Source organism: Wasmannia auropunctata, unplaced genomic scaffold (assembly GCF_000956235.1).
Source record: "Wasmannia auropunctata unplaced genomic scaffold, wasmannia.A_1.0 LD336106.1, whole genome shotgun sequence".
Classification (NCBI taxonomy): Eukaryota; Metazoa; Arthropoda; class Insecta; order Hymenoptera; family Formicidae; genus Wasmannia; species Wasmannia auropunctata.
The window spans coordinates 7,696,366-7,712,358 of NW_012026784.1; the positions used below are offsets into that span (position 1 = coordinate 7,696,366).

Sequence of the window (15,993 nt, forward strand, 5' to 3'; positions counted from 1 at the left end):
CGATGAGCTACTAATCCATCCGTCCCTACTATCGCATTGTGTTCACAGCCGACGGAAAAACATCATAGGGAGAGACCGGAGCAGTCGTCGCCGCTGAACGAATCCGTGGTGTCCGCCGCGTCCGCTTTGAACAGATTGGCCGCTAGCAACGGCGAGATTACTATCACGACGACGCACGGGCCTGGCGGTGTCGGGGTAAAGGCTTCTCCGAGCAGTATGCACAGTCCGAAGGAGGAGGAGGACGATCTCTTGAACGATTCACCGAGTAAGACTGCATTCTCTTTTATTCTCTTTTGCCTACGATATATGTATGACATTAACCCACGGGTCGAAAGTCGGAATGATCTGTGTCAATTGGTTTTGCGGTACTCGACAGAACGTTTAAAACGATGTCCACATCGCGCGCGCGTAAATGATAATCAAGCTACGCCTTCGGGGGGTAGCCGTGTTACTCCTTGACAGCTTTTAATTACAATTTTCGCCGGAGACACCATCTTCCTATAACGCAATCACTTGCTTATACGAAGCACACTCGCTAATGTCGACAAGCGATTGCATGCATAATGATCACTTTTAAAGAAGCAATTACCACATGCAAACGCGCTCCTTATCTTTATCTTGCCAGGTTGTCGTAGTCTGACGATATTTTTGACAAGGTGTTAATCGCGGCCGGTCGCACGCAAATCCGCGAGCGTATACGTTCGATAATTGAAGTACATATTCAATTTTTCCTAACGGTCGCTTAAACGGCCATCGTTCCTCTCTGGACAATATTCGCGAAACGTTACTGTCGCCGCGGAAACGAACGATTTAATGTTTAACGTGTATACGAAGCTGAAAAATAACATTTCGAACGTGCATCGATCGTAGAACGCTTGACAACTGTAATAGGATATCGTATACTGGACTCATTACGGGGCATTAGTTCGTTCCTTACTGCCTTCTAGGAAGCCATAAAGATTCCAGCAGCGCGCGTAACCTCGTGTGCGTGTGTTGGCTGACAATAATTTTAATAACTCACAATCATCGCGTAGACTGGCACTCCGTCATCCTGACGCGATGGAATAATCATTCGGCGCGTGAAGCCTAACGATTCTCAATTGCTAGTGTCAGATGCGAGTATTATCTCATAAATATTTGCCTTTGTTAACTCTTCTCCGATAGAATTTCAGAGATAGAATTTCGAGCGTAGAAATCAGGGGATGCGACATCGCAATTACAATATACATATAGATACATACATAAAAAGTTTTTTAATTTTTCTATTATTTACTATTTTGTATAATATGAACGAAAATATGTAATTAGATGATATATTATATTTCCAATATCGAGTTCTGATATTTGTACACTTCGTTACGAAGCTTTATTAACGATTATTAGCTATCTCTCGCGTCATATTCATCTTATTTCTGCAATTTGTAATGCGTACAAAACTTCGTATTTCGCACAAAGCTCTAACAACCGCAATCACGGTCAAAGCCATGGTCATTTTAACTTTGTAAACTGAACAGCGGTGAACACTTCGCTCACGGTATTCTTATTCCTATATTTATCGTGTCATGGCCGAGTCATATAACTTGCTCGCAGCTTTTTGTTTGAAGCGCGCGAAGTACTCGGTGCCTTGATCAGAAATTAACGATCGTAGAAACACCATCGCGGAAGAAGGACTCGCAGTTTATTACGCAGCGCAGAAACCAGGCAAACTGGTCGAGTATGTGGGCATTTCTATTGCGTTCGTATACATTCGAGGTGACAGATTTACGAGAGAAATCGGCGGTAGCTCGAGCTGCTTTAACGAAGCCGCCTGATGTCATTAGGCAGCCTTCTCGCCGGAGCTCCGTTGCGTTCCGACGAATCGATTGAAACGTGCGCTCGAATGACCGGCAGTGGATCACTAATCTGCTCAAAATGCACCATTAGAATCACTATAAAACTGACCACGCGCGACGTGGAGGATCGCTTATCCCTGTGTTAACCCTTGAACTACAAATATTTCATCGTACTTATGACCAGCTCGGTATCATTTTCGCAACTAGCTCGCGACGCGATTTGATCAAGAGTTTTAAAGAGTTTTAAGCAAAGAAATTCGAAATAGAATTGGGAATGCTAGTTCGAAACTTGTAAACACTTAGGATTTACACTTAGGAACACTTTAGATCGTTGCTAATTAATTAATTTAGAATTAGCTCAGTATGATACCAGATTTATCTGGTCACAAAAAAAATCCCAATTCCGGTGACTTGTGAAGATTTTTAACTTTTTTTTCTATCTGCGGTAAGAATAGAATGAATCTGTATTACAGATCAGCCAACGATCAATGAGGCCACAAACAACGTAGTCGATGGGATCAATTTGGATGAGATCAAGGAGTTCGCCAAGGTCTTTAAGCTGCGCAGACTGTCTCTGGGTCTAACACAGACCCAAGTTGGTCAAGCTCTGAGCGTCACCGAGGGCCCCGCATACAGCCAAAGTGCCATATGCAGGTTAGTTATCGCTACACCGTCCTCCTTCACGTTCGTCGAAACAGACGTCGCTAATGAGAATTCAATAATATGGTAGAATGCAAAACGACAGTGTGCCAGGTCACTGGAAATGGCGTAGAAATGGTTGAGATTTGTTCGGAGTAGCAAGAACAGATAGTTGTCCGTGTTCGATGGCATTGTAACAGCATTTTCTGTTAGGAATGAACGCCCGAACGTAAAGCTAAGAGAATCTCGAAGCAGTTTTACGTTTTCATTTCTTCCTTTTTACGGTTCAACAAAATTATTTTTTTACGCGTTTTTTATTATTTATCGCAACATTTTTAATTCGTTTAAAGGAGTCTAATATAGCTCTCGCAGGTGCATTATCCAGTTTTGAGGCGCCATATAATAAACTTATTTGTACCGTAATCCACCACGATGGTTCCTGATTTATGCTGCAGTTTAATCTAAATCGAGTTAATTAAACTTACTCGTAAATAGAAACTATTTATTTGCAAAAAAAATTTTACAAATTTAATACATTATTGAGCATGTGATACCCGATACGTAAATTTTCGTGGACATAGGATTTTCGGATTGTCACGCTATTAGCCTTCTTCGTCGTTTCCGATCGAGCGCGTCTTCGAAATGCGAATGGGAACCACCGTGGTAATGCCGGCAGCACAAGCAAAAGAGAAAATGTTTATATCTCTTAGAAAAATTCTTATCGTATCAACTAACATAAGCATTGGTGATTGTTCCCCAGTGCCCTGGCTACCCAGATGTACGCTGCCTCGCAGATTGCCTCTCAGCAGCAAGCTACGTACGTTCACCCCTCCATGCTACTTAATTTACCTAAAAATCTAAAACTCTAAAATCCTTTAAGAAATCGCAGTTATACCCAACAAATGGAAAGTCGCGCACGAATTTTCCGACAATCTTGAAAAAGGAGTTTTAAGAAAAACGTACGATCCAATTAGACCACCGTGTGTTAAAATTATCGAATGCATATCGCGTAAAATAAGGCAGACGCCAGTCGTGCCTCCCCCGTCCTCTTCTCTATTTGCATTCGATTGATCAGAGTACCTCTCCCGCTTAGAACCGGCAGGCATATTTGGGTATAGCTGCACAAGCCACTCTCACTAATTTCTAATTCCGTTCGGAAAAGAGATGCGAAAGGAGCACTTCTAAAATTAACTCTCTTCGAGCCAGGGCATTGGCAAACTTGGGCATGATGTCGCCAACGCGCTAAGAATAAAAGGATAGAACGAAGCGATTTTTAACGTTCGCCGAGAGTTTTAAGCTCCGGGTCGTTTCGTCGAGAGAGATCGAGAGATTCGATTCGGGATTCATATCGCTCGCCCGCACGCATGAAGCGTTTGCGCAGCGCGTTGGCAACATCATACACGGCATCACCAAACCTTAAAGCATGCACGCATTGTCAATGTCCTGTTATTGAATCAATGCATGCCTTTTAGTGCTCCTTTAGTGGGACAAAGACGTAAGGGCGAAAAGCAAATGTTCAGAGCAAAATTTGAACGATTTGAATTTCTCCATTTCAATATATGTATTGTTTAATATATTACGAGCTAGCAATTGGATAGTTTATCTTTTTACGTCCTTGTCGTCTTTTCTCGACACATTATTCCCTTTGTCAATTTCCCGAGAAATTGGAAATAAGAAAATGGATCAAGCCTTCTTCTTGGCTTTAGATTCGAAAAGCTGGACATTACGCCGAAAAGCGCGCAGAAAATTAAGCCCGTGCTCGAGAGGTGGATGAAGGAGGCAGAAGAGAGGTGAGTAATACTCCTACGACACTTTAAGAATTATCGTATAAATACCGTGAGAAAACCGTTTTCCTTCAAAAAAGATCAACATGTATTTATGCCGGAAGGGTATCATAAATGCAACGTTCCTTTCGACGTGCCATATAAACACCATATAATTAATATAAATAACAACTAGAATTCTCCAGTCAAAGAGAGAGAGAGAGAGAGAGAGACTCTCGATTGCAAGTCAAGTCCTAACGTTGTATTTCTGATACATGATTATTTCGCAATCGTCCAATGCGGCCTCGACTTCGCGTCTGCGCGTCGGCGCGAGAGCGTGCGAACGCGTGCGTGCTAATTGGTAATTCGCTAATTGAATCCACCTGATTAATTGCGGATCCGCCGTTTAATAAATATGTGGAATGTTAATTAGAATGGGAGAAACCGTTACCGCGCGCGCTATCGCGAGGCAGCTATTCGCTCGCGGCAGCAACGCAATGCGGTGGCTTTGCTGTGACGCGAAAGATACTACCGATCCTCCCTAAGAATATCGTAGTCCGAGCTACGTATCCACAAGGTGTAAATTTTACGAGACGATAAAATCTAATGAACTTTAGAGGTCGCGAGCTAATCAGGAATCCGTGCAAGCATACTCGCGATAAAAATGCGCCGCGATACGGTTTTGACATCAGAGCGAATACACTCCTTCACTCTTGTAGAATAATTTTTTTTTTAAATAAGATTGAATATTAAATTTATCACAGTTAAATGAGATTATACATTATTATTATTAACTTTTGTATTTCTGATTTTTGACTTGTGTATTTCTGATCTTTATATGTTAATCATAAAAATGCTAAATATTATTCAATTCATATTCAATTTTTTCCATTTAGATTAAATAATTAATTGCTCCGTAATTATGTTTATATCAAAATACAAAAAATATGCGTGCAATTTGAATTACCGTATTTAGCGCTAAATATAAGAAATATGAATACAAATACAGACGTGCGATCTGCAAGACGTGCTTGCAAAGATTTCGTGCCTATATTTGCAATTGCGAGAATAAGTCAACCAGAAGAAGGGACGACTGCATTAAACGGCCGCGTGTTTATTCGCATAAAAGCGAATGCTTGGTGATCGTTGGCGAGTAAACGATAATCATTACGCTTCGACCCATGAAAGAAAAACCGGCGCGGAAGCGCAGCGTGGAATAATCGAATCATTCGATGACGGAAGCGGTACGGGTACGGTCGTTTCTCTTTTCACGAGAGCAAGCCAGCAACAATGACCCATCCTGCATTCGCGCGGCGTAGAGCTAAGCGTCGACCGTGCGCCGGCCGCGTCCGGGAAAAATGAAAGCGGCTAGTTTATGCGGTGCACGTGCACGATTTATCTGCCGAGTAATTAAACTGTGGACTAATTAAAATCAGGTTTCTGATGTACCTCTCCCCCGGCGTCGCTCCTCCTACCTACACGCCACACCGCCGTCACCTCGCTCTTACCCGCAGCGGCATCGCGGAGCGGCGCGACGCCTCTCTCTGTCATTCCTTCCGCTGCTCACGCAGCCTCCATTCCTCCACCTTCCGTCTGTGTTTCCGTCTTTCTTCTTCCTTTTCGCGCTCCCCTCTCCCTCTTCCCACACCTATACGCAACAACGACGTGTAACACCCACGCACGAGCTTACACGCAGCTTTCACATTCCCTTGCGTATTAACTCACGTTTATTTCTCTCCTCTTTCTTCACCTTCCTCTGCCGGCACCCCTTCTTGTGCCTGGCATTGCTTCTCCATTGCGCTCACCGGTCACCAACGCATACCAACAACGTGGCATCCGAACCCCGTCGAAGCGTCGCGTCGCATCGTGTCGCGTCGCGTCGTGTCGCGTCGCGTCGCGTCGGTTCTTCGCGCTCTCACCGACTTCTCCATTAGCATATTGTTTTCGCGAATTCGACGAAATATTACCGCGCGATGCTAATGGCCCGCCGTGTACTTTTTTCGACTCGACAGTTGGTCATTCGGAGTTAAATTAAAAACATAAATTTTGAGCCGGCACCGCGACCGTACCTATGACCGTACCCGCCATCGGGCTCCCCGACCCTGCTGCCGCACCGTACCCGCTTCTCATCGCTCACCCGGGAGTCCCAACGGAAGTTCTCCTGTTTACTGTCGCGACCGCGAGCTTTTTCCATGTCGCGCCCCGCACCGCGCCACCCGATAATACTATCCCTCAAATGAAATTATGTCGACTGGCCGCGCGACGCCAAAAAAGTTTGCGTACTCTCGACTCGAGACTCTCGAGATCGGATCCTTTCTGATGTAAATTTCTTTTAAGTCACTTGGACCAAATCGATCTGAATATGAAATAATGTAAGACGATATCAGACGGCATAAAGAGCACTGATTCTTCACGCAATTATAAGTTCATACTTAGTTATTACAATTAATATGTTGCAGTAATTTAATTAGAAAATGACTGAAAAATAATGAATGTTGATTTCATCGTTCGACAATCAAAATGCAATTATTTAAAATTTTGTATCAATCCGCATTTAACCCTTTTGTTCTTTGATAAGGATATTATACTTGAGCAAACACATCAGATATAAAAATTTATTCATGCTTGCAAATAAATCTTACAAAAATATCTGATTTAATTTTATAAAAATTTTACGACTATAATACCCTTGAAGAATAATAAATAGTGTCATTGATAATAATAAAAATGTATGACAAAATCGAAGCACTTGCTAGCATCTTCTTAATATTTAAGAATTGTGGAAACGGACGATGTCTGAACACAGAGATTGCGCGGGATTCGATGAGCTTGGATAACGAATGAAATGAAAGTTCGAGTTTGAAAGCGCCGCGGCTATTCGATCGCTAATTTTATTTGAGTCGACGCCGACACCCGTCGCTGCCACCGCCACCGCGAGTTCTGTTTCGCGATACGTGGAGTAAGTTCGACTCGTGAATCAACCCGAGTGTGTACTCGGGAAAAAAATCCAATACCGGACGGGGTATTTGCGACCGAACGTGTCCGAGCACGAATATCGTGACGCCGGTGATTTCCTTTTTTAATCAGTATCCTATTTCGCGCTAACGTAATTACGAACGTGCAAAACAGTAAACAGAATTTTTTTTCATATTGGATTTATAACAATATTTCATAAACCACAGGAGAAATTTTGAGCTCGATGTAGACTCACGGACGTAATTAATTATTGTAAAAACATGACGATTAACCGGTCAGACTTTTAAACGAGATCCTATTTCGCGATTCATAATCATAGCAAACAGAGACGCATGCATGCATATATATATATATATATATATATAAGCTCCCATTTTACATAATCCATTAATTAAACTTATTTAAAATAGGATATGCTATATATATTTTCACGAAAGTATAGCGCGTGGCGGTAATATTAACAATAAACGCCGATGATGCAATCTTCCGAATTTGAGCAAGAGTAGTGCATCTGATTCCAGGTACAAGAGCGGCGTTAATCATCTGACGGACTTCATCGGAGTCGAACCGAGCAAGAAGCGGAAACGGCGGACCTCCTTTACGCCCCAGGCTTTGGAATTGCTGAACGCACATTTCGACAGGAACACTCATCCTACTGGTTAGTTTCGCTCTACGTATCTATCTGTTATGTATGATTAAGTCTTTTGCTCTATTAGAAGAATCTTATTAATTTTTCTTCGGAGCTGAATCTCGCGCATTTAAACACATTGAAAGTTTCTGTCCTTTTTTTTTACAGGTAACGAAATCACGACTTTAGCGCATCGATTAGGATACGATAGGGAGGTGATAAGAATCTGGTTCTGCAACAAGAGACAAGCTCTGAAGAATACGGTGCGGATGATGTCGAAGGGCGTTGTATAGGGAAGGACTACATCTACCGAGCAATCGGGAAGCATATGAGAACAGCTTCAGGCTACGGACGATGAAGAACACGTTTCGTAAAATTTTTCCATTATCGCGTTTTCCTCCTAGCATAAATAAACAGTTCTGACGCGAGAACAACTTTCCGTATTTGTTACGGAATAGGTAAGAGAAGTTAAGCGTTTACTAAAGAAAGCCACATTTATCAAATTTCGCTCCGGCACGGAAAATGATAGTTCTAGATCGAAGCGAAGGTCCTTCGAATATTGTGATCGCAGGTGTATACGACATCTATATATGTAAATAGCTTTAATCTACGAATATGTGATGTATACATGAGTCGAATATCGAAAATTGATAATCTGAAATCGTTGTCTCTCATTTGGTACCAATCCGTCGCGCGCTTCCAATTTTCATAGATATATATCTACCGGGAAACACTAACTGATCCAGTTTCGAGTCTCGAACGAACGGACTATCGGCAATTGGTAAGCATTAACGAGCCCGATGGACGTGAATGCCTCAACGATCGAAATTATAACAGTGAACAGTTTGTCACAAGCAACTACAGAAAATTCGCTTCCAGGCTTTTCCAATTAATTACAGTTGCTTGATTTAATTTCAACATTTGATCGGAACACATACGTTTCTCGGAATACGATCTGTCAAAACCGGGCGGAAAGATATGTAAATCGTCGCACGAATAATAATTAATGAAAAAAAATTTAGCTACACAAACTTTAAAACGGTTACTTACAAGAATGCTAGCACGTAAGCGGCGAACGTTTGAACAACTACAACGTACAATTGATTCCTAATCGACTGGCGGAACAATCGAAAAATGCACTCAAAAATGGAAACACTCGAAGGGTGATAATCTTCCGCGCGTAATAAAAACTGCGACTGTGTCCTGCGATCGGCGGGCGATCCTGAGATATCGTTGTCGCTCGTTGAGAGTTGCGCAAATAAAAGTATCGCTTAAATAACAAATACAAAATAAAATCATCGTCTCTATTGATTATATTATCATCCCTTACATATATATACACTGTTATAACGAGCACGATAATATTTCTGTCGTAAGAAATCGGTCGAGTTTTTGGTGCGCGCAAGATCTGTAAATTACAAGTGTATCTAGAAATCAATGAAATTCCTTTAGCGACTAAATAATGCAATAACGTCTTTGAAAGTATGCTATAAACGATTATATACCACATGCCGCTCCTGAAATTATATTTAATCCTGTAGGAAAAAAAGAAAGAAAGAGAGAGAGAGAGAGAGAGAGAGCAGAGCGTCGAAAGATCCGCAGTAGTGATAAAAATAAAAACGCGAAGACGGTTTAAGAATTATGTGTATTTTCTTCGTGAAATTGAAATATTCAAATAGATCCTTACAAAAAATATAAACATGAGTATTACAAAAAAAATGTGAATTGTATTCGTGAGTGTCATATTAAGGAAGATAGATCCACGGGCGAATGTTTTATAGCAGTTTCCAGCTCCGAATTGTTCGTCTTGTTCGGTAATTTTCGTAAATAAAAAATAGATACAGAAACAAGAGAACGGGTAGATACTTCATATAACTGCGTGTAATAAAGAAGAAATGAATACCCCTTAAAAAGAGCCACGTCGGGACACGAAATAAAGTTACAAATCAATAAGAGGAAACTGCTCATGAAACATTGCCCAGCGAAACCAAAGTTCCTACTACGTTTTATAAAGTATATAACTGAACTGCAGAACTTGAATTGTAAATATGATGAATGCAAAGTTAAGCTAATAATCACGATACAATCAGCAATTTAACGACGCTAAACTACAATTCGCCGATCAATTGATTCGATATTGCCGCTATATTCGGAAAAAACTGTCGGTCGACTATGGGAAAACCACACGCAACTCGGTGATCCGCCTTCGCCCGAAGGCGGGAATCAATTGATCTTGGTAACGAAATAAGCACACAGTCGGCAATTAAGCACATAAGTATACAATTAAACTAAGCAGCCGTAGCTTTAGCTTGAATGTTAGCACCTAGGCACACATGATGTAACATTAAAATTACGTATTTAAAATGAAGGACAAGAAAAATCTTAGCCGTTAAGCGAATACCTGTGTAAAATTTAGTAGGTGTCCACAAAAATAAAATAAAAACATATATTGTGGTACAAATAACAAAAGGTCGTACCTATGACTATTCGCAGTTACGAATCATTTGATTTTCAGACGAAAATCATTGTACCGTATGCATGATATTTTTGTAATTTTATTTGCATTTGTATAACGTGATATCGATCCTAAGTTATCAAACCAGATTTTATCTTAAATCTCGTCTTCTTGACAGTATTTTAAAGAATTTCTTCTTATTTTAATAATTCCTAATTTTAGTAATTTCAGGTACATTTAGTAGACTTTGCAATTTATTCCTTATGAATTTTAAGGACAGAATTAAACGAAAAATGATTGAAAAGTACTTTAGGCGCGTTTTAGAAATTTTTCATCAAATATATTTTTCTATTAAAAGTTTTTTTTTTATTTCTGATACTTTTTGATAATGTATCGAAAGATGAAAATTTCGACGTATTTCCTACAATTCCGTCAACTGAAAAAAACGTTACCTACTCTTATACTTATCGATTGATCTCTCTAGCATTCATTAATTCAAAATCAGGCTTGTCCTCGGAAACAGCTCTGTCTGTCTGAATGCCTAACCACTCGATAGCACCGTAACCAACCATTCCAACGCACAGTATTCCGATTAAAAGATACAGTTTCATATAAGTGCACAGATATGGGCTGTACACGTACGTTATCACTGAACCAGTGGACTCCCACAAGCGGAAATTTGAGAAAGCTGCCTCTTCTTGACCAGGAAATAATAAACCACTTAATGCTGAAAATCGCGAGTAATCGTTTGTTAATTGTTACATATTGAATTTGTGAGATGTATTTATTAATATAGTTAATTCTTTCTAAAAAAGCAAAATAAAAGCATACAAAAATAGACTTTGTTATTATTATTATTGGTTGATATAATACCATCAACAGAGATGTTCGGTCGGTACGATTTTATGCACAACGAGTAAACTAGGGAATTCGACTTAAATGACCGTCACGCAATAATTTTGCAATTATTAACAATATGGGATATATAAATTTTTTTGTATAAAATTAATAGTCAATAATAAGCGACTATATTTGATTCTGCGGCTTATTGATTTTTCTTACCATTGATTTGCACTAGCCAGATCGAATCGCACACACCCCATAAACCCGACAGCAGAAAGAAGATAATACCCTGCTCTGGTGTCGGTTTCCATTGCAACATGTAAATGAAAATACTTAAGTGCAAACAAAAAGCGAAAATCATCACGGGCTTCCTTCCAGTCAATTTCACGATGGCTCCCGTAGCGAGTGCAGCTATGGCATTTGTGATACCGAAACATATCATCACGAAACCAATATTACTAATCCCCCAAGCACAGGAAACGAACGACTGTAATAAATATAGAACATTATCGCTCCCTTATATAAGAAAAATTCTCCTCTTATTATCAACATGGACAAAGAATTTCATTTCTTAAATTCTTCTCTCTCATATATAGATTACTAACTGCGTTATAATCGGCAAATAAAAACGCTTGTTCGGCCCCAATAAACATCGTTATCGGCAATATTAAAAGTTGCTTCTTCTCTTTCAATAGTTTTAATGTCACGGCCAAGAGCTTGAATCCGGACGATCCTTTCACTAAGCGAGCTCTGTTTCTATCGTACCTATAAAGTGGGAATTCCAAGAATCAAGAAATTTCTTAAACAGTATATATAAAACGCGCGTTATATAGTACGCGCGAATCTAATTTGTTATTTAATATAAATATTTCAAAGTCTATCTGACAATGAGAATCGCGAATTACAAACACGGGATTATACCTGGTTAAGGAATCGACGGCGAACGCAATTATTAGACAAGCTAATATCATACAAGCTAAATAAATTCCAGAAATGAGGTATATTCGTTCGACCGGAGGTCGCTCCAGATTCGGATTTTCATTTTCCGCAGATACCCCGCAGAAATTGACCCCGCATATTTCGGCCACAACGCTACTATTCAAGGTCACGTTTGTGACAATCGTGTTAATTCCGTACGAAAGAACTGCAAGGAAAACATTAAGAAAAATAAAAAAGACGATAATTGATTACCAATAATAACGAAATCATTTTAAATCATTTCTACAAAAATATGCTTGCCACGAAATTTTCAATCGTATTAAAAAATTATAAGAATGACAAACGTTATAAAAATAGAGCTTCTATTAATCATCATGCCGATAATTCTTTTAGGCATATCAAGTAGGCATACTGAAATATATGTTTCAATAAAACAAAATATGGCCATTAGAATGCCTGACGAAACTCTAGTTTACTGCGCAGCTTGCGTTCGTTGTTTCACAATCTCGTCATTCGCGGCGGTAGAAACTTAATTTCGTTTTCATCGGCGCTCGCGTTTTTATAGCTTAGCAACGACGCATTCATACACGCTTCCGCAAAGATTGCACAGACTGTAAGGCAAAGTTTTTCTGTGTCACTTCGTTCCAGTTCGTAATTTTATAATCGTTTACAATTCTGTCTTAAACTGGGAGATAATTTAATAATTACAGCAAAAATATATTCTATCTAAAGTCGCAAATAAAAAATTCATATCGTTTCTCACTTAAAAAAAATGTTTGTTTTCTATATTATATATATATATATAATTATTATTTTAGTAGATTAAATCGTTTTCATAGTTTTATTCGTATTCTAAAAGCAAAGAAAAATCGAATTGCATTATACAAAAATTAGAACAAAAATTAATAAATTAAATTTAGAAAATAATTATGCAACTCTAAATACTTGCATATATTATAAGAAATAAAATTATTTTATAGTTCGTTCGTATTCACAATGACAACTTCTTATTATATAAGACATCGTAGAGCAATTATAGATTCATTCTTACGTCATCAAAATTAACATTTGCAAACGGAATGTTGTCCAAGTCGAATAATATAAATAATATGAATAATAATAACTTTCTCCACACGTTTAATCCCTGAAATACAAATTTGACTGTCGCACACATGTCCATAAGCCGTATATCCGTACAGTGACCCACCTGCTGAAGATATAAGATTCCCCCACACCTGCGCCATTTGATAAAACATGAAGAAAAGACCGAAGAATCTTGTGACAAGGACATCCACGGCTATATCTGAAACGGTCGAATAGGCTTCTGCCGCCACAGTTAAATAAGTACATTTTGCACACCAGAGCGGTCCACCGCCCAATCCGACTAATAATCCAGCGGGGATCATAGTGTAAAATTTCGGATAAAATTGCGAAGCTATAAAAGGCATGTAAGCCAACATAGAAATCGACATTGTCCACTTGCATCCGAACCAACTGGAATAAAATTACATAAATGCAAATGAAATAACTATATATTATCCTTTATCTGTTAATTAAATCTATTTAGATCCAAATTAATTAATTTAAAAAAATCAATCAATTAATAAGATATCGTTCTTTTAATGTATCAAAAGTTTAAACAAAACAAACAATTAAATTAAGTTAAATAATAAAAATTAATATAACAAAAAGAAGCAAACACATTAATATATATTAGACGGTATACCAAAGGCTTTTCACATCATCCTACGTTGACGTAGGAAGATGTCATACTGAATCCTCGCGCAGATACCTAGATATGTTCGTTTCACTCTTGTCTAATGCCGGAACCCGCGGGGGTTCCATGTAACGTAATTCCGGGCCAAGGTGAAAACGACAACACGTAATAAAGTTTAGTGCCGTGGGACTGCGTGCGTAGAACTCGAGCCGTCCGTGTTTCTCATGTATGGGAAACACATCGAACATTTCCGGCGTCTGTCATAATTGACAATATACGTTTCCCAAAAACTTTCTATTCATTCTACCGCGATAACAAGTAACGGCAATCAGATTTGACGACGGCTCTCCATTTGACCCGAGATGCAAAATCATGGCAATATTCTAGAGCATTCGCCGAAAAATATTGCTGAATCGCTATTGTCGTCGAACCATTTATCGAGTTTGGATCTAAACGCGAAATTATACCAAACGATATGAATGGCAAGAATATGTATGTAAGCAAAATTACTTAAACTTTACCTTATGATTAAGGCAGGTAGAAAAATGTTGCTGAAGAGTAGACTGCCATAAATCGCCGACAATGTGAACGTGCCTAGCGATTCATTTGCATTGATAGAGCTCTGTAAGTTTGCGGCTCCCATGAAAGCAGTGAAGTGCACCATGAAAGAGCAACTAATCGCTAGAATGTTCTTCATAATTCGCCATCGTTCCGATGGTTCGAAATTCGGGGCCGACACCTTCACGAATTGTCCCGGCATTTCGGCTTTGTCAATCGTCATGATTCAGTCAATGTTCATTCAGAGCATCAATTTTCATTGGATACTCAATATCAATTTCGTCAGTCGATAAATTCACTCGTAAAGATGAATAACTTTTGTTGTATATTTACTCCTTCAAAAAGTAAAAACATAAAAATAAATTAATAGATTAAAAAAAAACGTGTATGTAACTATCGCTAATATTTGCCTATTCGTAGTGACAAAAATTACAATTCGTAATTAAAATTTCAACTATAATTCATCTCTTTAACTGCAACGTACACTTCGGATCGGCTGAATTAACAGACCTCGTTATGTCAGACGCGATTTCTATCGCGGAGGATATCGGCAAATGATTATGGACTGTGAAATTAAAATTGAAACTGAATATTCACATTTATTCTCATAATGGCCAGCAGCCACGCGATTTGCGTAAAGCTAATAACGATTTCAAGGTAATCAGCGAACGAGGAAACGGCATGTTGCGGTATTGTAATATATGACGAATTAGCATTGTTTTACAGACACAAATACTTCACTTTGCGCGCTCTTTGCTACTAATATTATAAACGCTGGCTTTGGTCTGTGTGGCACTTCACGTAGGAATGCAACAACGAAACTCCCAATCCGAGAGGTATTGCATAACTGTTTTCTGTTCGAAGCAGCAACGAGATACACGGTTGCCCCAGCATCGATAGGCAATCTGTCCTTGGAAATAGGTATCCTTGCTCCTTTCACGCACCTTAATCGCACCTGATACAATTTCCATTCCGATCGTGCACGTCGCTTGGAATATGTAACGCGCCGATCGGACTGGAACCCTGTCACACGAAAATAGATGCACACGACAGCGCGATGCAAAACAAATTTATCGACGAAATGTCGAGCAACACTACGCAAATAGAGTTTGAAAATCAGTAATATAGAAACAAAAGATTGTTGATTGCTGTGCGTACAAATGTTTACCGAATACGTTCATATGTCCCACCCACAAACAAAAGTTAATTTTATTTAACTTTTTAAATCTATTATATGTGCAAAAATAAATTTGTGAAATGACTTGCCTATGCTGCAAATTAATTGGATATATTTATTCAATGAAATATCTGCTTACTTCGCTTGAAACTCAAATAATGCAGTATTGCGCATGAATAATTGTTTTTGCAAACAGATAAATGCTCGATAATTGTTTTAAGAACAGGAAATGCGATATCGAGTGAACGAGGAAGTGATGCGTGTTTAATTAAAATTCATAATATTATCATAACTCGTAGCTATACTATACGTAGCTATGGAAAAATTCTCTATCTAAAAAAGGTATGTTAATCGATAACTCGCATTTCTCGAAATTATTTGTTGCCGCTTTTCCGTGATGCTGATTGGTTATCTCTATGCTTACTTCGTTGAGCGGAGTGTAATAGCAATATATATATATATATAT

The 15,993-nt window shown here is 39.0% G+C and overlaps 2 protein-coding genes across 9 annotated transcripts in view; one reads left to right on the plus strand and one right to left on the minus strand.

Moving 5' to 3' along the window:
• LOC105455640 (POU domain, class 6, transcription factor 1) overlaps positions 1-9,347 on the plus strand; it is a 113,167-nt gene extending 103,820 nt beyond the window's left edge. The window contains exons 8-13 of one of the 3 annotated variants that reach the window (XM_011699111.1): positions 49-265; positions 2,306-2,486; positions 3,232-3,288; positions 4,178-4,261; positions 7,717-7,868; positions 8,007-9,347. In XM_011699111.1, coding sequence (XP_011697413.1) covers positions 49-265; positions 2,306-2,486; positions 3,232-3,288; positions 4,178-4,261; positions 7,717-7,868; positions 8,007-8,131 — 816 coding nt within the window. In that variant the 3' untranslated portion in view covers positions 8,132-9,347. The remainder of the gene's footprint in view (positions 1-48; positions 266-2,305; positions 2,487-3,231; positions 3,289-4,177; positions 4,262-7,716; positions 7,869-8,006) is intronic. The other 2 variants (XM_011699120.1, XM_011699129.1) reach the window with 2 other exon arrangements.
• Positions 9,348-9,465: 118 nt separating this feature from the next.
• LOC105455606 (UNC93-like protein) overlaps positions 9,466-15,993 on the minus strand; it is a 13,260-nt gene continuing 6,732 nt past the window's right edge. For 4 of the 6 annotated variants that reach the window (XM_011699050.1, XM_011699068.1, XM_011699060.1 and 1 more), the window contains exons 2-7: positions 14,314-14,685; positions 13,283-13,569; positions 12,058-12,280; positions 11,742-11,901; positions 11,356-11,623; positions 9,466-11,020 (exon numbers count right to left, since the gene is read on the minus strand). In XM_011699050.1, coding sequence (XP_011697352.1) covers positions 10,758-11,020; positions 11,356-11,623; positions 11,742-11,901; positions 12,058-12,280; positions 13,283-13,569; positions 14,314-14,573 — 1,461 coding nt within the window. In that variant the 5' untranslated portion in view covers positions 14,574-14,685 and the 3' untranslated portion in view covers positions 9,466-10,757. Of the gene's footprint in view, positions 11,021-11,355; positions 11,624-11,741; positions 11,902-12,057; positions 12,281-13,282; positions 13,570-14,313; positions 14,686-15,091; positions 15,279-15,993 lie in introns of those variants that run through there. The other 2 variants (XM_011699094.1, XM_011699087.1) reach the window with 2 other exon arrangements.